General features: G+C 44.8%; 1 protein-coding gene across 1 annotated transcript in view; it reads right to left on the reverse strand.

Annotated features, from left to right (window-relative positions):
* LOC138583117 (ATP-binding cassette sub-family A member 9-like) overlaps nt 1-26,051 on the reverse strand; it is a 2,332,105-nt gene that overhangs the window by 1,535,093 nt on the left and 770,961 nt on the right. Inside the window, exons 13-14 of the mRNA XM_069655077.1 lie at nt 25,380-25,558; nt 10,723-10,842 (exon numbers count right to left, since the gene is read on the reverse strand). Coding sequence (XP_069511178.1) covers nt 10,723-10,842; nt 25,380-25,558 — 299 coding nt within the window. The remainder of the gene's footprint in view (nt 1-10,722; nt 10,843-25,379; nt 25,559-26,051) is intronic.

Genomic DNA, 26,051 nt, shown 5'->3' on the forward strand with positions numbered 1-26,051 from the left:
CCCGAAAGCGGACATCCAGTCCCCAAGGAAGGACCCAGCAACCCCATATAGGGGCCCTTTGGACAGTGCCCTGGCATAAAAGACATCAGTCCTGGCGCCATAGGCGCCAGGCTCATTATGAGAGTGCGTGGGTGCACTTACCTGATGCAGACCATGCTGCAGGATCCCGGCCTCCTTGAGGCCTGAAAGGAACTACTTTACCTGTGGGACTAATTTACCATCCGGGCGTGGTCGGGGAAGGATACATACCTGATTGGAGGAAGGATACATACCTGGAACTTCTTCCAAGGCTGTTTAAACCCCACCCAAACAGCCACAAGTGCTTCGCGTTGTTCTGCATCTAGCAGCTGGACGCTCACTGTGTCTGCTCCTGTATCCTGACTTCTGCCACGCCTGCCAGCATCCTGGATCACCTGCAAAGGAAGAGAAGAAGAGAACAGAAGAAGGAAAAGTCCTTACCTGCTAAATCCGCATACCGGAGACATCTCGCACACAATCCTGAAAAGGAAGACTTTTATTTAAAAGCTCATTGCGTCGATCGCTGCAGCGCCGCATTTCACTCACCTTTACAGGGCGCCTCCATGTTCAGCAGCGATCATCCGGATTCGCAGTCACGCCCCAGCCCCTAGGGAGAAAAAGACAAGAACAAAAGGTGAGAGAGAGAAGGTAATAAGGAAAACTAAATCTCCATGTTAGGACTTACCTGTTGATTCATTCCCTCTTCATTTCGGGTCCGCGCCGCATCCTGGCATTTACGGACCCCGGCCCCTAAGGGGAAAAAGAGACATCAGCGTTAATGAGCGAATGAAAAGACATTACCAAAAAACGCTCATTAAAGACTTACCTGATTTCTACAAGGATTTCACCTCTCATCTCGGGTCGGTGCCTGTTCCCCGGCATTCCGTACCCCGGCCCCTATGGGGAAAAAGACACTAGCATTAGTACATTAATGCATGGACACAAGGGGAACCTCTTATCAAAAAACTTACCTGGAAGCCAAGCAAGTTTGGTTCTCACCAATCCGAAAATCCAGTGAAGTAACTGGATACCAACGCACCCCTGCATCAGAAGCAGGATGGAGAGTTTGTCCTTCCAGACCCTAAGGTGAGACGCTACGGGGAATCACAGAAAGGTTTCGAGGAGGGTGAGAGGGGAAAGTGGGAGGCCGATTGCATTCCCCGCAGACAGTTAATCCCCTATTTTCGCCTACAGAAGGATACTTCTGCGAACCAGACAAGCCAGATTTGGGGGCCCGGTCCAGTCCGTCTTCCGAACCCTGCGCATCACCTTAGAAGAAGTCACAGCAGCGCAAACCAGGCCAGCGCCTCCGTGGGAGTCAGGTGAGCGTTACACGTAAATTTATGCCTAGATTTATTGGACCTTATGAAATCATTGCATGTGTGTCACCAACAGCTATGAAACTGCGTTTGCCTAAAACTCTACAAATACACCCGGTATTCCATGTTTCATTGCTTAAACCCGCAGCTCCAGGGACAACTACGAAGAAACCCCCAGCCATAGTGAAAGATGGGAACATGGAATACGAAGTAAAACGCATTGTGGATTCCAGAAAAAGATATCGACAACTATGGTATTTGATCCACTGGGAAGGTTACGGCCCTGAGGATTGTTCTTGGGAACCAGCTAGAGAAGTTCATGCTCCCAGGTTAGTGAAACAGTTTCATTTACGCAACCCAGGTAAACCAGGTCCTGGGAGGAGCCCTGGAAGAGGAGGTAATGTCAGGAATCAGGGTTGGCACAGGCGTGGAGTGCTAAAATACGCCTATTGAGACATTATGTGCTGGAAGGACAAGGAAACTTCAGTTCCCAGCATCCTTTGTGTTATTTTGTAGTTTGGCCTGTGCGCGCCTTGCCAGCTGTACTGCATCAAGAATCAAGGCAGCTTAAAGGCAGGCAACGGCGGTGGGCAGGTGTGGCTTATTGTTGATTGGGAGCAGGAGTCAGGCTGCCGCGTTCGGCAACATGAGGAAGGCGTCCGCGTGCGACGAAACGATATGCAGTGGAGGAACGCTTGATCGCACGCGTTTACAGTGCGGTAGGAGCAGGAGGGGCGCTGAGTAACTGGCAGAGACAACGCTTGCTGTTCTTCGTCTGGGAAGTCCCACGGGGCTCCCAGACTCAAGATAAGTACTCGTGAGGGCAATATATTTCCTGAACTGCTTGGAATGATTTATTGCTGTTTCACTATTTGTCTGGGAAGTCCCACGGGCTCCCCAGACCTGAGATAAGTAACGCCCTAATCACTTTGAATTCAATCAGTGTGAGAAACGAAAGTGTGTTTGTTACTCGTATAATTCAAGAACTTTGCCAATCTCGTATGGGTTAATGCAGGAAGTACTGCATATGGACGACATTTCATTAGTGCCAGGAACTAAAGGAAATGCATTTATGTTGTATGTTGCTAACGCTGCCCGAAGGGCCATGTGTATTGTCTAATCATTTTGGGAAGCTTTCCCTTATGTGTGGTCATATTGCTTGCTTATGTGTTGTATGAGAATGATATTTCAGAGCAGGATATAGTACACGTATTAAGGTGTGCTATTCAGGAATCAGGTATATCTTAATTGTGCAGGTGATTATTCTGTTCATTCTATGTGAGTTAGAGTAGGGTTTTTTCCTGTGTTTCCCCAGTCCCATCCACCTTAGGAGTTTCCTTACCCTCTTTCCGGTGTTCCTAATTTCCCCTCCCTATCCACAACCTCTCCCTAACCCCCTCTTCCCCCCATTGACTGCCACGTGGCGACCTGTTTCCTAACTCAGGCGCCTGTGCCAACCACGGTGGGAGGGTCGAGTTCATTCGGCTTCCGTGGTTCGGGGAGAGTGTCGATCTCTCTTCCTTCCAGTTAGTGTGATTGTGACAGTGATTAAAGTTAGTAGCTTAAAAGAAATTCATTAAGTTGGAGCTTGTCGTGTTGAGCAAGCCAGTAGTTTGCCTAGGAATCTTCATTAAGCCCAAGCAGGCTGAGGTGTTGCATTTTACTGAAAGACCGCCTCTAGTGGGCGTTATCATGGCCATGATAGGATCACAAGTGTCTCAATTTTCAGGGATGTTGCCAAGGTCAATATTGAGTGATAGCTTAAAGTTGTGGTGATGACGGTTATAGGTTTGCACACTAGTTTATGCTATGGAAGACGTAAACATGGTCAAATCATGATGAGGAGTCCCAAAGCTTTCCATGTGTTACACTGGTTGAAGAGGTGTGTCTCAGGATGATTTGATCCTCGTTCAGTGTGTATCCTGCTGCACAGTCTGAGTTGAAATCGCCCCGATCATAATACGATGGAGGTGGCCTAGTTCTAGACAATTTTTGATCACAGGGTCTATTGCTGGTATTCTTCCTGGGGTTCCAGTATATGTTGATTAAGAGTATATCCATGATCATGTATTCAGTGCAGAGGCTTATTGCCAATAGGCCATCCTCAGAAGTAGGTATTTCTTGTATTGCGACTTTAATATTCACTGAAAACTCTCCATTGGCTCCCAGTGACTGCAAGGATCAAGTTCAAGACCCTTTGCATTGTCCACAAGGCCTTCCAGCTTTCTCTTCTAAAGTATCTTCCTACTCGAGCTCTTCGCTCCTCCACTTCCAACTCCTTGAATGTCAGTCACTTTTCCAAGCAACGATTCGGGGCCAGATCTCTCTCTGGCTGGTGCCTCCCTCTAGAACAGCCTCCTTGCCTCTATGAACCTTGAGCAGAACCATCACTGGTTCCGGAAGCAGCTCAAGACTTTCCTCTTTGCCTCTGCCTTCTTCTGCTACCTTGCTGATCTCCTGTCCGATACTGCACTGGTTACCTGGCTACCCTCTGAACCACGGGCCCAGGTCCCTGCACTGCCTCCTGCAATCCTGCACTGCCTCCTGCAATCCTGCACTTGGGGCTGTTTCTGCAGCCCTACACCCCCCTACCTACACTTTTCTAACACCTGTTTTTCTGCATTTAATCCCTGCACTGCCACCTACTGCCCGCACTTCTTATTTTCGATGTTTGATCCAATGTCTTGCACTTGTCCCCCTCCTCCCCCTGGCACTTCTCCCCTTCCTTCTCCCCTGCACTTGCACGATCGCAATGTCACTGGGCCTAGTATGTTCGTTGTCTTGTCCCCCCCTTGTTCCCCTCCCTTGCCTTGTCGCGGCTTGAAACACTTTTGTATAGGCATGATATAAATAAAATATCATATCATATCAGATCTATGGATGTGGCTAGTCCTCGAGCTGGACGCCCAAACAATCCCTTTGTCGCTGTTTTAGCGAGGGTCTTATATCTATTCATTTCGAAGGGCACAATAGCCACTGTTTCTTGAAACATTAAAACTTGGTTTTTCAGGGGTAGCTCAGGTTTTAATAGTCCCCTTGCCAGATTAGTAAAGCCACAAACATACCATACTGCCAGTGATCATTTTGTTTCGTTAAAGATAGTACGTTCCAGCTCTGGTGTTAGCAAACATTTTAAGCGCTGCTTCTAGCCGAGACCAGTCTTGAGTTGTCTTGTTTCCCACAACTGTTGAGGGTTTTTTATTGCTGTTGTATATGGTCTTGTTCAGGCCCCGGATTTTCCTTCAGTGTGCTGTTTGGTGTGCCTGCCCTAATGGTAGGCTGAAGAGTGGCTAAGAAGCTAGTTGTTTCTTCATTGGGATTGAGTTCGTACATGTCAAGTCCCACAGTTCTTGATGTGAGCCTTTTGGCCCAAACCAGGCGGGCTACTATGTTGGAATAAAATTGGCATGCCACACAGTCTCCCCATGTTCTTGCAGGGCCACATAGTCAATATCACCCGTGTGAAGTGCCCTCAACGCTGGTATACTCTGGAAGACTTTAATGCCTTACCTCGTTTCAATATTTGCTCACCATTTATGTGTGGAAGATTTTCCCAGCCAATAGTCTTGGTTGTTGGAGTAATTTGTTTTTCTGGCTGGATTCTGAAAGCTTTTCTAACCTCTGAATCATTGATTGATTCTGGTAGGTAGCATTCCCGCACCTGCTCTCTTTGGTACAATGGATCCTGTATGTTTGAGTCTTTTGGGGGGCACCCAGGTTCAGTGTCAGAGTGACAATCTACCCTTGATGTGTTTGAAGCTCCAGTTCTGGTAGGTATCATGAAAGTCGTAATTTTCCCTCTTTGGTTGTCTTCTGTTGGAAGGTCAATCACTGACGTCAGACCTATTGATAAAGTAGAGTTTGATCATTCCTCACAGTTCAGATCGATAATTTCACCCTTGTTAGGTAATGACCGCAGGCTTTTCTTGGAGGATTTCCTTTTGTTACAATTTGGAGACGATTGATTTTCTGTTTTTTTCTTCTGTTGTGTTTTTTTTTCCTAGGTCTTTATCTGGCCCCACTGGGTGATTGAGCGATTGAGTCAGTGATGGAAGGTCTTAAGGCTTCACAACGCATTTCCGCAGCCACTTCCACATCTTGAAGTTCGACTCCTGGGAAGCCAAACAATGCTGGAGATGTGCTCAGTTCATTATGTGGTACTCCACCAGCGGTGACGGACTGTTAGATGACTGACTTATACAGATTGGCTGGTGATTGGCCACAGAAGGTGGACTGGGCTGTTGGTCATCCAAGTCTAGGTCAAAGGATATATGATCCGTGTGTTTTGGACCTAATCTGCCCTTTGGCTTCTCCAAAAGATCCACATTTTACTGAATCTTGCAGACACCAGTATTTTTGTTGCATTTTCTTGCACAATATCCTTTATGTTATCACATAGTCTCAGGAGTGATTCCAAGACTAAGTGGAGGGCTGAGGTGGATGCAAGGCCATAGGAGTCAAGATTGGGCAGAACATTTGAGTCTTGCCTCATGTGAGTATTTCTAGGGGTGTTAAAGTTATGTTTAAGTGAATCATGTCGATCAAATTCCCTTGCAGATGGTTGAGTTGGTTGTGGGGAATTTCTGTCGCCAAACTGATTGTTAGAGGCACTGATTACGGTGTCAATTTGTTGCAGGTCGCCCATCTCTCTGGAGAGGCACATGAAGGACTCATCCAGAATGATGGAATTGTTGCATAAATTATTCCTACCCTCTGCAGTTGAGGAGTCTCTGTTTACAGTCTCTGCTACAACATTAGGTGAAGTCGATCGAGTCAACTGTAAATTTGTGCGTCAGCGATTCCAATCTAGTTGGTACGGTATTGGTGACTATGGCTGGAGTTTCCTTTAGCACATTTACATTTGCAAGAGCTGTTGTTATAGATAAGTTGCCCTGGTTGAAATCCAGGTGTTGACAAGACATAGAGATCATAACTTTCCTGTCTTTTCTTTCTGTTATTTTAGAGCTACCCACTGCTAGACCATGTTACATCGGTACTGGCTCCAGGCTTAAATTAGAGGAGACTGTGGCCGCAAATTACCTGTCTCCCCTCCGATCCCTTTTCAGCTCCGATATTGTACTTACTTCGAAGGGCCGCTGCCATAATAATTGGCAAAAGTAGCAAGGATAGGCTTCAATGAAAAGTAAGTGGCTCATAGGCAGTGTAAAGTTTGCAAATACCCACATTATTTTTTTTTATTTGAAGTAAATGTCGTTTGCCGTGCACCAGTATACGCCAAATAGAAAAGTGTTACTAACAAAGTCCGATATAGTTTTTAAAATAAAGCACAATGTGTGCGCAACAAGAGTTATGCCATTGATGAGCGAACAACCGTACAGCTCCAGTCCACTATGCTAGCAATTTTGAGCAATGTTAAAGCAAAATCACTTACGTTGGTTTACTGGATGTGCTAGTCCACGGTACACTCGGCTGTCGCTGTCACTGTTTCTGCAGCTATGGGTGCGAAAATTAAGTTCGAGCGAGTCCAATGATTTGTTGTCAGATCGCTCTTGGCCCCCTGGTCCGGAGGAGCGCCAGAGAGCATGGGCTGGTGTTTTTATGCAGGCACCTCCTCCAAAGGATAGCAAGTGATGACAGACAGGCAGTCTAACAGTCAGTAGACCCTACTGCCTGGTCCTCTTGTTCCTTTCAAGGCCTGTCAGAACCTGAGCACTCACCAAAGAGCTAAGCTAATACATGACCCCTCATCATCACTCATATCTAGAAAATATAGTGATGAGGACATTCCTACAGGATGCACACAATAACAATTTAAGTCTCCAAACAAGGAGACCCCACTTCATGGGATGCATATGTTGCTGCTTCTCTCATTCTATCTCTTAACCATAATAATACAGCACACAATTCTTCAATATATCTATGTTTTGTCCGATTGTGCTGCTGTCAGCAACAGCTGGGGCGGCTCTGGCAAACCTGCACCTGATGTGCGACTCTTGCCCGCAAAGATAGAGGCAGCGTAAGAGAGGGTAAGAGAAAGAGAGAGCAAGAGATGTTTAGTATATGATGTGCAGTGTGCAGCTAATTCAGAAAATAAAACATTGTAGTGCATTTGCAGCATGACATGAATTGAAACCTTTGGGGCACCCTGCCCAGATTAAGCAGGTTCTATCACTATTGTTACAGTAAACAAAAAAGCGTGTTTTACTATCACAAGTGCAGACAACTTTCTAAAAGGCTATTAAAATGTTTTTACCAACAGCAATAACCTGAATTTTGCCAATCCGCCCCTAAAACTTTCAGATTGAAGAACGCATTTAGATGGTACCCTAAACTCTTGCAATTGAAGGAGTTGCCTGCTTCTTATGAACTTCGCTACAATGAAGAGAGCACAGCAAGATTCTTGTACTGTTTTGCATTGGATTTGGGATTCTTGTACTGACATTTTGGAAGTATAAAAGCTACTCATATCTACTTAATTTATGTAAAAGTAACACATGCGTGTAAGTATGTTTGTTATTGATAGTCGGCCCAAACCTGCCCACATATATTCTGAAGGCAAACTGCAAAGCCGTCATGCAGTGCTAGTAACATATTCTCAACACAAACATGTTTAGTACTATTATACTTACCAGGTCAAAAACCTGTCAGAGCCTTGTTTTTTAAATAATTTGTTTACATTGCTTTTCAGTGTTTTACAAGAATACCCCTTTGTGGTCTTTTTTCTATGTGTTGTGATGAATTGTGGGATTCAGTCACTTCTCCCGAAGGGGGAGCTTTTCCTTGTGAGGCCAGGCAGGTGAACCCGCTACGCAATGTTTCATATAGGGAAACCCCTCTCTTGGGGACAAAGACTCCTGTTCCGCAGAGAACTTCATAAAGCCCTCTCTCATGGACCAACAGTAACATCAAGGCTTCGGGAAGGCCCAACAGACCAAGTCACTTTTAGTTATTGTGCCATAAGATACAAGATCCCACCGGAAGAAATATCGGGTAAAACTACTGTGAAGAAGGAGAAGAGTAAGCGAGTAATACCTATTGCTGGTTAGAAATCAGCAATACTGTGACAAGGAGAAATGAGTGAGTAATCGAGAGTGCTCAACTCGAAGAGAAAAAGGACAATAATATTCCGCGGGGGAGGGCCCAGCAATGCATCATAATAAGGGAAGAAGGACCACTGTCAGAGAGAAGTGAAACCCGGGAGTTTCAAATCAGCAGTGTTGTGGAAGTTGAACCGTGACCGGGAGATCCTCCGCAGGGAGGAAGCAACAATCTGGCGTGTGCAAAAAGCACCAAGAGAGCTGAAGGCAGAGGAAAGCAGGGGAAGAAAATCCCAAGACAGATATCCAGTCATGAGGTTGAACTGTGCAGTCTGGCTACGATGCTGAAACTGCTGTAGCGCCAGCACCACAGAACCGCGGACAAGAAGCAGAGAGAGTCGGTGGGAAAGCAGAAGCCATCCTGACCAAACAAAGAGAAGTCCCTATCCTGACGCCCACACATAGGAATAAAAGGTAACAGGGACAAACGAAGACCCGAGAGGGAACACGGTATAATGATTACCAGCATCCTACTCATCATAGTGATACGAGAAAGAAACGAGAGCGTGAAACACATCATGGAACTCATCCTACTCATCACAGTAATACAAGAAATAACAGAGAGAGTGAACCCCATCATGGAACTCATCCTACTCGTCACAGTGATACAAGAAAGAATGGAGACAGCAAGACTTATCACAGGACTCATCTGACTAGTTACAGTGATACGGGAAAGAGCAGAGAGAGTGAGACTTATTACAGGACTTATTCTACTCGGCCCAGTGACCCGAAAGAGAACCAAGAGAGTGAGAATAATTACAGGACTCATCTTAGCCAACTCAGCAATACCAAAAGGGGCCCAAGAAGATGAGAATAATTATTGGGTCTATTATACTTTACCCAACAACAACAAAAATCAGTAAACCAGAAAAGGAGAATCCTGATACCGGATATTTTGCTTATGAGGAGCTAAATAACCATAGGAATACAGAGAACAGGAACAACGTAAAGAGGAATTCTAATTCCCCAGAGATAACAGAGAAACAAAGACTTTCATAGACACCTGAGTAAAGCATAAAAAGAGAAATTGAAAGGGAAGGAAAACGCCAAGGAGGGGAGGTTTACAAAGCGAAGAGAAAGGGGAACCAAAGACCTGGGAAAGTCCCCTAAAGGAACTAAACAAGCGAATGCAAGAGATAGCACAAAACATTCTAAGAATTACATACAAAGGGTGGGGAAGTCTATCCAAGAAAAGGGGGTCATTCTCGTGGGCTTTAGTTATTGTGTCTTAGTGGTAGGATCAGTGCAGCTTAGTTTTGCATGGGGGACAGACTGTTTGGTTTGGACTAGACAACAGACAACGAGCACCCTTGTTAGCCTTGTTAGACAGGAAAATCCAGAGATTAGGGATAGTGAGACCTTTTCACTTATTTAATAAAACATCTGCAAGAATGCCAAAAACGGATCTGTCTCCTTCTTCTTACCTACCATAGTTTGTAAAGTAATTCCTTCTCCAGGTGTTTTTTTTTAGCAATGGTCTATGTTAAAGCATCTTGAGATAATCACAATTTATGTTTGAGCCATGCTCTGACATCCTTTTGGACGACTGGTGTTTAAGTATTTTAAAAAAGAACAGAATGTTTAACATGCTGTCTTGAAACACAATATATTCTGATTCAAAACCCCTGTCACCAACCTTGCTTACATCCCTTCACCTTTTACCACTAACAATGCCTATACAAATACTGGTACGTTGGTACGTTATGAAATTGGGTGATTTATAGGTTTACATATATTAATGTATACAATAATAACATCATTTATGTTTCCAAAACATGAGTGCTCTTTGTTAGTTTTACTGATTTACATAAGTACTCACCTATATGCATGTCACCCATTCAAATTTAATTTAACCTTCCGTTCATAAGTAAACTTTACAGTAATCGCTATGCCTCCAGGAATGTACATTTGCTGCTTGTGGAGGTACAGTAGTTGGCAGACATGGTATAGCTGCAGGGTTCCTTAAATAATATTTCCTTCTCATTTCCTTATATTAAAGATTCTCCATGAAGAAGTTTGTGCCATACCAAAGAGAAGCAATTTGTATTATAGCGAATGCTCCTTCCTTGCACAGGACCACAACTGTTCTTCTCTTTTGTTTTTCTCATTTCAAAAAGCAAAAACATCATGCTCTCTTTCTACTGACTGCACTTGTGCAATTTATATGACATAGTGGAGTGGTCAGGACTGAAGAGGAGAAAATCAACTATGACAACAGAAGAACTAAGCATGTACATCATAAAGTAGCACATCTGCTCCCTTATAGACATCAGTACCTTGAGAATTATTTAAATGGAGTGTTAGTCATTACAATATTTGTATATTACCTGTGGATCTCGTAAAAGAGCAATCCCAAGAGTCAGTTTCCTTCTCTGCCCACCACTCAGATTTGCCGCTCGTGTATCTTGAATGTTGGTTATATCCAAGCTACTCAAGATGCTTTGAACCTATGGTAGGAAGGATGAGAGCAGGCAAAAAATAATGTCATATAAGAGGAAACAATGTAACTTAGAATATAATAGTTTCACTTAATTATCACATTGGGTATTTTCTCCACTTTCTGCCAGTTATTTAACTTTCTAGGAGGAATAGTGGTTGGGTGGGAGTGGGTATGAGGGCAAAAAGTTTAGAATTTTCTACACTTTTTCCCATTTATTTCACTTTATCGAGGGGAAATAGTGGCTGGGTGGGGTGGGTTTGAAAGTGTCAAGTTGTGGTTTTTCTCTGCTTTCATACAGTTCAATCACTTTATGTGAGGGAAATAGTAGCTGGGTGGAAGTGGGTTTGAGGCTAGGTTCATTTAAATGCATGCATGCCTCGCTAAGCATATGGCAAGATTGTGTTTTTTGCTTACTTGTAGTGGTTCTATACAGTATATTTACTTATGTTAATGTTTAATCTTTCAATCAATACAAGTAACGAAAAATGCTGAATGAGCTAGGCACACCAACACATTCATGTCCACCTCACATCTAAATATCACATTCTTAAACTGAACATGAAACGTACACCCTAGCCTATATCTCCCCAATCATCCCCTTTAAAGTAATGGCGTGCATTCAATCGTTCCAGGCACTTACCAAAAATATGTTATCCTACCTCTTACACACATATTAAAGCAGATCTTATAGTATTAAACAGAAAATACAAAACTACTAAATATATATATATGTTGTGTTAGGCGCACTCTCTACATGCAGCCTGATGTTACTGACTTCAGTTCCACGTACTGACAACTTACGTAGACATTTTCACATTGTTTTTATCTTTGGAGTTATACCATTAAGTATGTACCTGTTTCACCCATTGATGCAGTCATAAAATGCACGTACATATTTATACGCCTGACTCGTTGCTTGGAGAAGCGACTGACCCTGAGAGAGTTAGAGGTGGAGGAGAAAAGACCTTGAGTAGGAAGGTATTTACGGAGGGAGAGTTGAAGGTATTGTGGACCGAGGCCCCTGAAGGCCCTGTGGCCAATGTAGAGGGTCTTGAACTTAATCCTTGCAGCCACTGGGAGCCAATGCAGGGATTTCAGTGCTGGAGAGATATGATCCCTTAGCTTGAAGCCAAGGACAAGTCTCGCAGTCCTGTTCTGGATGAGTTGCAGAGGGAGGAGAATAGAATCAGGGAAATTTAGAAAGAGGCTGTTGCAGTATTCCAGCCTAGAGCGAATCAGAGCTCTTGAGACAGTGAGCTTCTGGGGGAAGGAGAGGAAAGGAAGAATACCTCAGAGGACCGGACTCTACAGATTTGGTTGGCAAGGTGGATTGGGGCGCTATTGGAGAGGCATTTGTGTGTTAGTGAGAGAACTTTGAATTTGATATGATTACGTACCGATAACCAGTGGAGGTTACGCCTGGCTGTGGAGATACGTTTCTTTTTGGGGATGTTGAGGGCGGCTCTGATTGCATTGTTATGAATTATTTGCAACTTGCTGATATTTCGGGTGTTTGAGACTACAAAGAGGGAATTGCAATAGTGATACAATTGTCCGTTCTTAGGAAGGGTCTACTAGAGATGATCAGTTTGGAGGTGTAGGCTGCTGCTGAAGCAGTGCTGTTGACTTGTCTTGTAAGTAACAGTGTTAAGTCCAGATAGACCTCCTTTGCCACTGTGATGATGTTACTGTCAATGTTGAAGGATTTTTGGGATTGAGGTAGTATGTTTAGCCTAGAGTGGTTGCCAATGATGAGTAGTTTAGTTTTTTCATCATTCAGACAGAGCTCATGCTGTGCCATCCACGCTTGGATGGCCAGGTACATTTTGTTCAGTAATTTGGAGTCAGTGTCGTAGTTTCCTGTGATAGGTACGAGTATTTGGGTGCCATCAGCATAGTTGGTGTACGTGACGCCCAGTTTGTCGAGGAGGTCGGATAGAGGCTTGGTGAACACGCTTTATAGTGTTGGAGAGACACAGGATCCTTGGGGGACTCCAAATGTTACAGAGACAGGGAAGGCTGCTGCAGTGGTAGAGAAAACTCTCATGGTGTGGTCGGTCAGTTAGGATTTAATCAATTTTATGGTGCTTGGCGAGAAATGTGTTGGCAGAGAATACTGTGGTTGACTAGGTCAAAGGATGCGGAAAGGTCTAGAAGGAGGAGGATTGGCAAGTCGCCTTTATCTTTGATTTGGTCCATTTGGAGTTTCAGGTCCAGAACAGCAGTCTGTGTTGTGACCCGGGCGGAAGCCTGATTGGCCGAGACCTAGGAGGTTATGGGTTTCAAGGTATTTTTTAATCTATAGGTATGCGACTCTTATCGAGAATTTTCAAAAGAAAAGGCACTGTTATGATCGGGCGGTAGTAGTTAGTCGGGACGTTTGGGTCTATTGTGTTTTTTTTAAGCAGAGGGAGTACCCATGCTTCTTTCAGGTTTTCTGGGATGTTGTTTGTGGTGAAGGAATTGTTAGTCAAGGTTGTGATGAACGGGGCAAGCTTATTAGTACAGTCTTTGATGAGGATTGCTGGGCAGATGTCTCCTTGGTATCTAGAAGGGTAAATTCAAATCTAGGAATGGAGTTATTGTGTATGGGGGGTGGGTCTGGGGGCAGGTTGACTAGGGCAAGTTTAGTTGATTTGACTTTGATTTTGTTGTCTTGTAAGGCTACTTTGTCGGAAAGGGCATTTTGAACATTGGTGCACCAGGGGAGGTCCTTGTTGCAGTGGTCTGGGGAAGGGGCTGGTGATCGAGCTCCCGTAATATGGTGAAGAGCTCTTTTGTACCTGAGTTGGCATTCTTGATTCTGGTATTGTATGAGTTGCCCTTCGATTGGACAGTGGCTGACTTGTATTCTGAGGCTAAGGTATTGAACAGTAGGTTTTTTGCGTGGGAGGGTGTTTTTCCCAGGTTCTCTCTGGCGTTCTTTTGGCAGTTCGTAGGTTTTTAATGCTGGCCATGTACCAGGAGTTAGTGTGGGCAATAGGTTTCGCTTTGCAATTACCGAGGAGAGAAACTTTGTTGATGGCCTCTTGTAGGGTTTGGTTATAGAGAGTTATAGAGCGTTACCATAGCAGTGGGGTTGGAGGTGGTATTTATGTGAGTAGTGAGTGGAAGTAGTAGGGGGAGTATGTTGTCAGGGGTGATGTTCCTGTAATTTCTTGAGAGTGCCGCTGGGGTAAGTTGCTGGGGGTGTTGGGCTTTGTTGCCATGCTAATCACAAATTGAATGCTATTGTGGTCTGACTGGGTGTATAAAAGCACATCTAGATTTGATACACAATGAGATGGGCATGAAAAGCATAGAACACATAGAAAAGCATAGAAGAGCATAGAACACATCTAGATTTGATTTGCAATTAATAGGCATGAACAGCATAAAAACACATCTAGGTTTGAATTGAAGTCAATGGGCATGAAAGGCATATTGGTGGACTGGGTTTGGTTTGCGACCAAGGGGTTAGGAGCAACTGGTGGCTGAGTCACAGATGCAGCACCTTACAGAACTTGCTCCGATGTACAGTGAAATATAGTGTGGGCAAAGCGTTTATGCAGTGTACTGCTGCATGCCTGCAGCGGCTGGGTTTATGACGAGGTTTCGGTGGCCAGGAGAGGTAGAAGTGGGTAGAGGGGAGCGTGCGCTGTTCAGCTGAGGTGGACAAGATGATTGTGATGTGCAGCCATGCCTCAGAAGGGTCGATGGGCTGACAAACTGACGCCAAGGTCGGCCTGCGTTTGACTTCAATTTCAATGTGGGTGAGGCGGAGATGGGTAGGAGGGCACTGGGGACAGTAGGTGACTAGGGGGGGTAAGGGGAATGAGGAGGTAGTGCAAGAGTAAGGCCCTACACCATGGAACTAGTCTTACTTGTGGTGTTGTCCCATCTGATGCATGGTCGCGTTATGCTAGAGGGGAGTTGGCCGCTGTGGGTAATTAGAAATTAAATGTGTGGTTGTGTAGCGCTCCGCCACACTCCGACAGGCTCAGACATGAAGCCTTTGCTATGGGGCCTTTGCGAGGGGGCCAGCTAGAGAGGGACAGGCCCCCAACAGGGTCCTCAAGGACCTTAAGGGGGGGTTAGGATGCCACGCTCAGCGAAGTATCCAGAGGTGTGGCGGAGAAACGGAACACCTGTAAGCTAACTCCTGACTTTATGTTAGTTGGTCATAGGAAGTATGCATTGTTCCTAGCTGCCTCTTCCTCTTCTCAGTACTTGGTAGGTATTCATAAGAAGGGGCATGAGTGAACATAGCCCATGAACGCTGAGGGAAAGGAGGGTGAGTCTATATTAGGAAAGGGGAGATACCATGTCTCACCATCTTGCAATCTCTCCCCAATTCCGAAGCACCCTCCACCCAGGTGATCCTTCCTCGCTTGTCCACCCCCAGGCTCGGGATCCAAGAGCGATGGCATTTCCCTAGCCACCTGCGCAGAGGTCCATGGGGAATAGGAGGGAGAAAACCATCAGGTTTCTCACAAATCACACCTGCCCTTGACAAAACTATTTTACCCCCATGAATACAATCTTTCATGACCTTAGCAAGTCTGAAGGAGCCAACTATTGTCAGGATTTTGTAATTCAGCAAGGGGATCAACCTGTAGATGGCACATTCTGCCTCACGAGTTTTGCAGTAATTTGTCAGTAAATCTGCTGAATTACTGCCAAATTAATTTACCGTTACCGACTCTCGGTCCCGTGGGCTTACCACCTGTTGGCGAGTAGTCGAAGGGCGGTGTAATTCCGTATTTCCGGAATCCATAAAACTCCATGGGGAGTTTGGCAGATTTACCACAAGTGGTAATCCGCCAAATGTAAAGTGGAGGATTTAAAAATAGCATACAGTAATTTGAAGGTCTATAAAAACTATGACTCAAAGACCTGGGAAGGAAAACACCAACATCAATGGAGACCAATGGGGCACAACCAAAAAAAGAAATTATCTAACTGGGGCCCAGCTACAGGTATCAACACGATACCAGGTCGGTATCTTGAATATTTCAGATAAAGAGAAATATATAATATACTCGTTAAACTGAGAAAACAGATCTACAATTTATCTCTACTTGAAATGAGGGTCATTACATTGTTAAAAAATATTCAGTAATCAGTACATAACTATTAACCTTAACCATAAAACCTGCAAACAAGACAGGAGCAATAGTCATAATGAACACCACTGACTACATACAAGGAGCACAGCAACCTGATGATGAAAATTAATACACTTAAGAATTAAAAGGAATCATAAGAAAAACTCCATGATACTACAAGGGAACTATGGATCTGATTCCAAATGACTCACAACGTGCTTCTTTTTACATGCGTCTAAAGATACATAGAGAAGGACACCCAGGAGGCACCATTATCTAACTAACAAAAAACAGATTAGGCCTCCTCCAGAAGAAGCAATCCTGAGAACTTTGGATGTTGGGGTAACTCTATATACCAACATCCCGAATCAGGATGGAGTAGCAGGCTGCATAGAAATCCTAGATCAGTAAAATGAACTCACAGAAACAGTAATCAAATGTATGCACTTTATGCTGACCTACAACTACTTCTCATTTTATAATGGCATCTTCAAAACTAGGAACCGGCAAAGATAATTAAATGGCACATCAGTATGCCAAACATTGTACGGCACAACTGAAACATAATTAGCACACCACCTGTTGCATTAGCCTTCTAATTTCCCTGTGTCATATAGATGACATTCCCCTGGTTTGGACAGCTAGCAAACAAGACCTTTTACAGTTTCACAACAGCTTTAATACATTCCAGCCAGCTATCAACTTTCAACTTACACCCTCTACAAAATCATTGAACTTTTTAGACACCAACAACAGCAACAATACAGACATCAATATACCACAAATCCACAGGCCTCCCTGGTTACCTTAAAAATAGCTGCCTTCTTTATTCAAGGGATTTGCTACAACCGGATATGCTCTATAAAGCAGAGAGGGACCAATAAACTCATGTCCTTTGGTGGGAGATCATAAATGATGATTTCAAATCACATACATGTAGATGATCAGACACACAGACCAACAGTATAAACCTGCAAGGGACTATGGAATGCAAACCCAATCTCCATCACTCCCTTCCTGGGCAAGCTCCTGGAGAAACTGGCCATCTCCCAGCTTAACCTCCATGCTGAAGCTGTTGATAGTCTCCATGACCATCAATCTGGCTTCAGAGTGGCCAGAAGCACGGAAACTGCTCACCTGAACATACGTGAGGACCTGCTCTTGAACCTCGACTCCAACACTCCGTGTGTTCTCATTCTGCTCGATCTCTCTTCTGCCTTTGACACTGTCAACCATGCCATCCTGCTCAACCGTCTCCGTGATAACCTGGGTATCACTGGTCAGGCTCTGGCGTGGCTGACCTCTTTCCTTTCCAATCGACCCTCCCAGGTCCACCTTGGGTCCTTCCTCTCCGACATCTTTTTCTCCTCCTGCGGCGTTCCCCAGGGATCTAATCTCTCTCCCTGGCTGTTCAACCAGTATCTGGCACTCCTTGCCCACCGCATCGACGCCCTTTGCCCCAACTTTCAGTGCTATGCGGACGATACCCAGCTCATTTTCAGGCTACCCTCGGCCTCCTCCTCTCCCTCCCTCATCTCTGACTGTCTGTCTGCTATCCAGGAATGGTGTGCTGCCAATGACCTCTGCCTTAATGCCAGTAAGACTGAGATCCTACTCATCGGCACACCCACTCCCTCCTTCCCTGCAGCTCTCTGGCCGGCCTCTCTTGGCCCTCTTCCTGCTCCTACCTGCAAGGCAAAAAACCTTGGGGTCATCTTCGACTCCACTCTCTCCTTCTCTCCTCATATATCTGACGTCTCTAAGAAGTCACATTACCAGCTGCACCTCCTCAGAGGTATTCTTCCCTTCCTCTCCTTCCCCCAGAAGCTCACTGTCTCTCGAGCCCTGGTTCTCTCGAAGCTGGACTACTGTAACAGCCTCTATCTTAATCTGCCTGCCTCCACTCTCCGCCCTCTGCAACTCATCCAGAACAGAACTGCGAGACTTGTCCTTGGCCTCAAGCCCAGGGACCGTATCTCTCCAGGACTGAAATCTCTACACTGGCTCCCAGTGGCTGCGAGGGTAAAGTTCAAAACCCTCTGCATTGTCCACAAGGCCTTCTGGGGCCTGGGGCCTAAATACCTTCAACTCTCTCTTCCTAAATATCTTCCTTCCCGAGCCCTACGCTCATCCGTCTCCAACTCCCTCAGGGTCAGCCGCTTCTCGAAGCAACGAGCTGGGGGTAGATCTCTCTCCGCGGCAGGGGCCTCCCTCTGGAACAGCCTTCCTGCCTCCCTGAAACTTGAGGAGAACCATCTCCGGTTCCGGAAGCACCTCAAAACCTTCCTCTTCACTTCTGCTTTCTCTCTCCCTCTCCCCTGCTAAATTCTTCACCTAAACTGCACTGATTCTGCAACTGGGCCACTCTCACCGACCTCGGTCCTGGGCCCAGTCACTCTTCACTTGCACTGCCTCCCTGGCAACCCCTGCACTGCGGGACTGTCTCTGTATCCCTACAGCCCCCCCCAGCACTTGTCTGCACTTACCTTGCACTTGCCACCAGCTGGCCCTATTTATTTATTATTTTATCTCTATTCTACTTATTTGTACTGCACTCCCCCCTCCCCCTTCCCCTTGCACTTTTTCCCTTCACCCTACCCCTGCACTTGCGCGGTCTGAATGCCACCTGGCCTAGTAGGATCGTTGTCTGTCTTCCCCTTGTTCCCCCCTCCCTGCCTCGTCGCGCCTTGAAACACTTGTGTATAGGCGCGTTACAAATGCCATATCATATCATATCATATCAAACAGAAATAGCGTAATGACCGTGTCACCCCCCACTTGTTACCTAACTTCCACAACCACATCTCACACAAGATTGCAGTGTAAAATGCATTTCAGATGGATGGGCTGAAAGGAAATCAGACAGTTTCATTAAATTATTTCAACAAATTTGCATTTTCCTTCTGTGCAAAATTGTCATGGGATTCATTCCATTTTACAACACTGTGGTAAGATAAGTAGGAAAGCCACAGATGTATTCACCCTTTTCATTCATTTTAGACCATGTATAGTTTTGGATTTAGAGGCCAAGGTAGAGATTCCCAACCTGAATGGGTTAAGCAAACCATTTATTTTAATGGATATCTCGTGAAGATGTATCCTGCTTGGTCCTTTGGTGTAGGTAGTAGGAGTATTCGAATGACATAAGCCTGATGTCAGTTTAGACTTTAGTTCCTAGAAAGTAGGGATATTAGCTTTGTTCTGGACGCAGTCTAGGCAGGTTAATAATGCTTTCTAACATTATATTTCAAACTCAGATGGATGTGTGTCTGAGTTAGCATTTGAGTAACCATTCAGCACATGGAAGTTAGTAATGGGCTAAGCAGCTCAGACACCTTGCACCATATATATGTATTCTAGTTGTAAAAAGTGTGTGTAATTCAGACATCCATGTGTAGGTATAAAAAATGTCTAATATTCTGTGTACCAGCATAGAAGGCCTTATTTTATTGTAAGCAGTTAGAATTGTTTTGCATCGCCGCTCTCTGTCCCCCCTGGCTTTTCAACCAGTATCTGGCACTTCTTGCCCACCGCATCGCTGCTCTCTGTCCCAACTTTCAGTGCTACGCGGATGACAACCAGCTCATCTCCAGGCTGCCCTCAGCCTCCTCTTCCCTTTCCATCATCTCTGACTGTCTTTCTGCTATCCATGAATGGTGTGCCGCCAACGACCTCTGCCTTAATGCCAGTAAGACTGAGATTCTACTCATCGGCACACCCACTCCCTCCTTCCCTGCAGCTCTGTGGCCCGCCTCCCTTGGCCCTCTTCCTGCTCCTACCTGCAAGGCAAAAAACCTCAGGTTCATCTTCGACTCCACACTCTCTTTCTCTCCTCACATATCTGATGTCTCTAAGAAGTCACACTACCAGCTGCACCTCCTCAGAGGTATCCTTCCTTTCCTCTCCTTCCCCCAGAAGCTCACTGTCTCTAAAGCCCTGGTTCTCTCGAAGCTGGACTACTGTAACAGCCTCTATCTAAATCTGCCTCCCTCTACTCTCCGCCCTTTGCAACTCATCCAGAGCAGGACTGCAAGACTTGTCCTTGGCCTCAAGCCCAGGGACCGTATCACTCCAGGACTGAAATCTCTTCACTGGCTCCCAGTGGCTTTGAGGATTAAGTTCAAAACCCTCTGCATTGTCCACAAGGCCTTCTGGGGCCTTGGGCCCAAATACCTTCAACTCTCTCTTCCTAAATATCTTCCTTCTCGAGCTCTTCGCTCATCCACCTCCAACTCCCTCAGGGTCAGCCGCTTCTCCAAGCAACGAGTTGGGGGTAGATCTCTCTCCGCAGCAGGGGCCTCCCTCTGGAACAGCCTCCCTGACCCCTTGAAACTTGAGGAGAACCATGTCCGGTCCCGGAAGCACCTCAAAACTTTCCTCTTTGCCTCCGCTTTCTCTCCCTCTCTTCCCTGCTAAAACCACTGAACCTGCAATGAACACGCAACTGGGCCACTCAACGATCTCGGTCCTTGGCCCAGCCACTCTTCCTGCACTGCCTCACTGCACTACCGGACTGTCTCTGTATCCTACAGCCCCTCCTCCCGGCACTTACCTTGCACCTGCCACCAGCTGGCCCTATTATTTATCTTGTATTCTACTAACCCCGTACTACACTTTTCCATTCTCCTCTACCCTTGCACTTGTGCGATCTGAATGACACCTGGCCTAGTAGGATCGTTGTCTGTCTCCCCTTGCCCCCCCCTTGCCTCGTCGCGCCTTGAAACACTTGTGTATAGGTGCGTTACAAATGCCATATCATATTACATATCATATTCATAATGTCAATTACATAGCCTGCTGAAGAATCTTACGTGATGATCTTGGAAAGGGGACAACAAAACAGCCAGAGAGACGCCATATTCCAAAGGATTGTTGTCCATGCGCTCTGGGAATATTGTTATTGATTTTAGTGGAATAAAGTGTGTCAACAAGTACCAGAGGAAGTGTTGAATAAAATCAACAATCAGAGGATTGAGCCGTGAGGCATGAGGTAGTGTTGTATGGATGGCCTAGTGATGTTAGGTAAGAAGGTAATTGCGCTTGTCAGTCCAGAAAAACTAAGCACCCCTTGAGAGTCCGGAAATAAATGATAATTGGTTGGCCGAAGACCACCCGCCTCATTTACAGTGTAAGAATATATATTCATTAGTCATTAGTTATTAGGTAGCTATTAGTTTAACTAGATTGAAGCCATTTTAAGATGACCAGAATCGCCATTTTGTTTTCTCTCTCTGCTCTCTCTAATGTTGCCACTTTGCCTCATGTAAAACTGCTTTGCTGTAGATATTATTTCGCTTTAATGGTCCAAGGCTAAGAAACATGTTGAAACATTACACTGGAGAGCCAGACAGGAATGCCCGATTCCCTCCCTCACGTATCCTTGAAGACAGGGAGCAAGGCATTTAATCAGTATACGAATGCCAGTGAGTCTCCTGAAAGAATAGCAATGTACGAAACTAGCATTTAAAGAGTTGAATTATGATCTTCTTTACGGCCCCCCTTTCTTAGCCCAGTGAGGCCCCGGCACGCGGGCTGACTTCTAAAGCGAGAATCAAAACTTAAAGATAGTGAGGCCTGGTATGTGCCAATCTCCTACGCGCAGCTTGCCCATGAAAAACAGAAACGCTGTGTTCTCGCAAACAAAGAATGGTGTCTGTAAAATTGGAGATTGCAAACTGTTACTAAATATGGTGGTCTAAGGTGTCATATTTGTCACAATGGTCAATCATCGCCTCTAATTCAAAGGGAAATGAATTGGGGGTGGCATCAAATGTGTCTTTACTGATTGTAAGGTGCTCCATTTGTATATATGTAACTGATGTACGTTTCACGCTCTCTTGCGTACCCCGAGGTCTGTTAGACACATGTCGCGGGGCATGGGACCACTTGGCCAACTGGGACTATTTTGTATTGCAATAAACCCAGGATTTTGCGAACAGAACCTCGTGTCTGGCGTACCTATTCGTGTGTGGTGACTGTGCCTTGTTTCCACATCCGAGGCTCCCTCAGGGGCCCCTTCAAGCTGGGTGAGAACTTCAAAAAACAAAAAACCTCTTCCATCCATAGACTGGGACGGGATGCAGGAGGAAGAGAGATATGAAGTAGTGGTATATTTTGTATGCTTATCTTGTGCCTGGTTTCTTGTATCCATGTCAATTCTGATGCCATTCTATTATAACCTTTTAGAAGCAATCTTTTAGAAAGAAGCAGAATCCGGAAATCTCCTAACAAACAGTAGGGATTTAGGTACTAGCCATCAGAAAATGATGGTTTTTCTTAAGGTGTTGTTAGTGATCATAAATGAAGATTCCAAGTATTTTGTGCTTCAATTCATGTTCTAATGAACGCAGTTACATCCATTCAGTGGCTTCTGTTTAGTGAGATGTTGGTTTGTGAGTGAGTAAACACAGTTGATGCTTTTTTGTACAATCCAAGAGTGGTTTTCTTTCACTCATGCAGATGCAGGAGTTCAAAAGTGGTGCATGTCAGTAATTTATTGAACCTTGCTCATCCAAGGCGCAGCTTGTTTTCTCTCTGCCTGTCTGCCTTTGTGCATCAGATCACGTCACAGTGTTGACCAGAAAATAGCTTCATCCGTGAGCACGGAGCAGTTTTCTGGTTGTTTGTATTGTCCAAATGCTATGATAAGGCATTACATCTCAGAAGAAAGCTTAAAATTAACACTGGAAGGCCCTATACAACACGCAATTTGATCTTCCTACTACTTCTATCTTACTACATGATGGAAGTAGATAAAAATCAAGAAATAGACATTTACCAAGCGGTGCAATCTATTACGTATACAAAAGCCTAAACTATAGTCTTTGTTAGTACTTGTTTTTAACTCAATTTAGCTGCAAGGAACAGATGCAAGGGCACACATCTGTCTTATATTTAATTACAACAGGAACTCATTTGCATGCACAATGAAGGCATAAACACTCAGACGTCTACTGAAAAATAACACTGGCAGGTCCTATACAACACAAACTTTGATGTTACTACATGATACACTATGCTTTACACTGATGAGCTCTTCACGCATATATCCTCATTTATATGTCAAACTTTGAGTTGTAAGACATTGTTTTCATCCAATATGTTTCAGAATTATATTTGCGCATACTTCTACCTTGTCATTCACGCTGATATATTGCCATTTATATATATCCTCATATGGAACTGTGATTTGTCTACTGTTTGGTAGGCGCGCATGGCAATGTGTCATGGATGTGACTTCCATGTGTGTGTGTACATTTCCTATTGTCATTGTGATTGTGGTTTAGCGTTAGGCTTGAGGTAGCGCTAGAGGGATTGCAGGCTCTCAACAGGAGCATACTACGTCACTAGAATTCAAGGTCAGGCACACATGACTCAATTGGGCAGGAAAATGGACTCATGGAGGACAAGGAGGAATTTTTCTTTATAGATGTCTATGTATTACTGCCATCACGTTTGTATCCAATATAAAAATGTGTACTGCAATAACTCAACTATGCAGACAAGAGAACATGCATTGAGTGAATCTTAGACATATCTGACAATTGTGCATGTGATTTGCATGTTATTCAGTGTGCATGTGTAATGTAAGTAAAGTGCAGCAGAGCCATCAGTTGTAGACCCCTATGCCAGTTCTCCAACTTTTTTCCCTAAAGCTCAGCATTTGCGAGAAAAAACCTGGGCGCTGACAGAAGAGGACAGAAAACATCTCTTCTCATCATTTCATTTATTTTTGAGGAACGAAACGCCAATTAACAAAAACATGACCTTAACTAGGTCGTGAGGCGGGCATTTTTTACCAGAAGTCAGTGAACGCTAACACTCCTGTCTCTCGTGAAATTGAGAAAGCAGACACACTAACAAATCCAACATCAGCTTCCATAGAGGGGTAGGCAGAGAGGGTGATGAGTCTGTGGGAGAAGAATCCATAGAAATAATATTACTGGTAAGTAATTTCTCCTTCAGTGGACTGCATTCTCCCACCTTTGGCTCATCCTGATAGATGCCAACTAAAGCAGTGCCCTTAGCAGGAGGTGGGAATGGTAACTACACCATAAAACTCTGCAGCAAAACCCTATCAAAGCATCTATGCCACAGAGCCAGGTCTAGGTGAAGCAATCTTCACTTTGGCTAAAGTCGAGCAGGAGGGTGTTGAAGCTTTCTTAACTACCCTTGTGCCAGACGTACTGGGCACATTCAGTGCCATCACTGCCAACGGAATCATAGCCAAAGCCGTGCCAGCCACAGCATCATCTGGGTTTTAAATGGCTCTCATTCATCCCTCAAAGCCCCTTTACTAGGGTAGTACTTACCCCTTTCACCTAACGAGTCGGAGTCTAGCCTGTGCTTCTTTTTTTTATGGGAGAAGGAGGAACAGTGGTGGGACTTGCTCTTTGATTTTTTCAATGTCTGCTCTCACTATCTTTTTTGTGGAGAGGTCTCTCGCTGTCTTTGCCTGAGGATTTTGTACCCGATCTAGCTGGCAATTTTGATGGGGTCTCCCTACCACCAGTTTTGCTGAGTGTTCCCTAACTGCAATTGTGTTCATCACCTGGCGGGAACCCCAATGCTCTGTGATGTGTTCCAACCCCAGACACCACATACAGATATTGTGGGGCTCTCTGAGGAACATCGAGTTGCAGTCTTTGCAGTGTTTGAATTCTGACGACTTGGGTCCCAAAATTCAAACTCAGTTTTGAATTGAAAAATCGAACCGTGTTCCAAACAGCCTGCTGATCGTGCATAAAAAAGGAACTGAGGTAATGCGGCGTAGTGCATTCCTTAAGTACGATGTTGGCATCATGTCCGGAGTCGAGCAGTAGCAATTGAGACGCGAGGAAGTCGAGAGACAATATCGAGCCGCACTCTGCCCCCAGGCAAAAGCTTCTGAGCTTTTGATGCTGATGGGATGATATATCAAGATGTGGGATCTGTCAAGATGAGGAATCTGTGGGAGATGCAATCAGTTTAAAGTGGATGAACCTACTGGGTTACAAGTAGGGTGCAGGGGTGCAGAGTAGCTGGGATGCTTAGGGGAACAGAGGATGGGGGACCCCAGAGGTGGGGGAATAGGGTTGAGTGACGCAATCAGCAATTGGCAAGGCGTTGTTTGAAGAGTAGGGACTTCAGAAACTTGAAGTGTGAAATGGAGGGAGCCTTGTGTGTGTTGGTAACTTGGGAATCATAGACAAGGTGCATAGCAGTAAAGGCCAGTTTCCTATTTTATTCCCTCTTGTAGTTTTTCATTTCCAGCCTGGTGATGTTGTGGCTCCTGGTGGTGCATTGGCCACCAGGAGATGGTGTGTTTCTCGGCCAATTAGAGTAGTGTTTTGGTTGCAACTATGTTGTAGATGATTCACCCAATATAATTTCAGAACATACGTTCCAATCACTCCATACCATTTCAAAATATAGCCCCCGCTCTCCCTATAAAAATAAAAATCAGCTTAGAAATCACCTCTCGCTCAACCTCCTTGCATGGAATCCCTCTGACTTTAGCAAAAAGTCTTAGATTTTCCATAACAGTTAAAGTATCAAATTTAACATCAAATTGTGGGCAAAATCCAACAATCCTATTTCCAAAGTGCAGGGTATCTTCTGTTGCTGATACAGCATGTTTGTAGATAGACACAGCGCCTGAAAAGAGAGGAAAACCACAAATGATTTACGTCATTCAACTATCAATATACTGTGGACATTTCACAATTGACTGTGCAAGAGATAAGCATGACCTAGTAATTGATGCAGAATCAAAAAATAGGGCTCCTGGTGTGCAACCTATTCTACCCAGGAGGGTTAACTAGGAAAACAAAAGATACAAATGAATAGGTCCAAGGATGCTAGGCTCAGAACAACACCTCCACATGTATTATCAAACTCTGCATTGCTAAGGAAGGAATCACTCTTCAATAGTATGTTGTAGAGATAAATCTCATTTTTTTATATTAATGTTGTGTGCAAAAAGACATAAATCCAACATTTAGAGAAATTAAGACATCAAAATGGTTTGCTAAAACAGAACAATCAGACAAAAAAATATATTTACAACACACAGTGCCAAAAAAACATTTTTTGGGACAATCTCCAAATTGTGTGTGTGTAACAAACCCGACTCCTATTAGGATTTGCC

This window comes from Ambystoma mexicanum, chromosome 3q (genome assembly GCF_040938575.1).
Source record: "Ambystoma mexicanum isolate Mex_15411 chromosome 3q, UKY_AmexF1_1, whole genome shotgun sequence".
NCBI lineage: Eukaryota > Metazoa > Chordata > Amphibia > Caudata > Ambystomatidae > Ambystoma > Ambystoma mexicanum.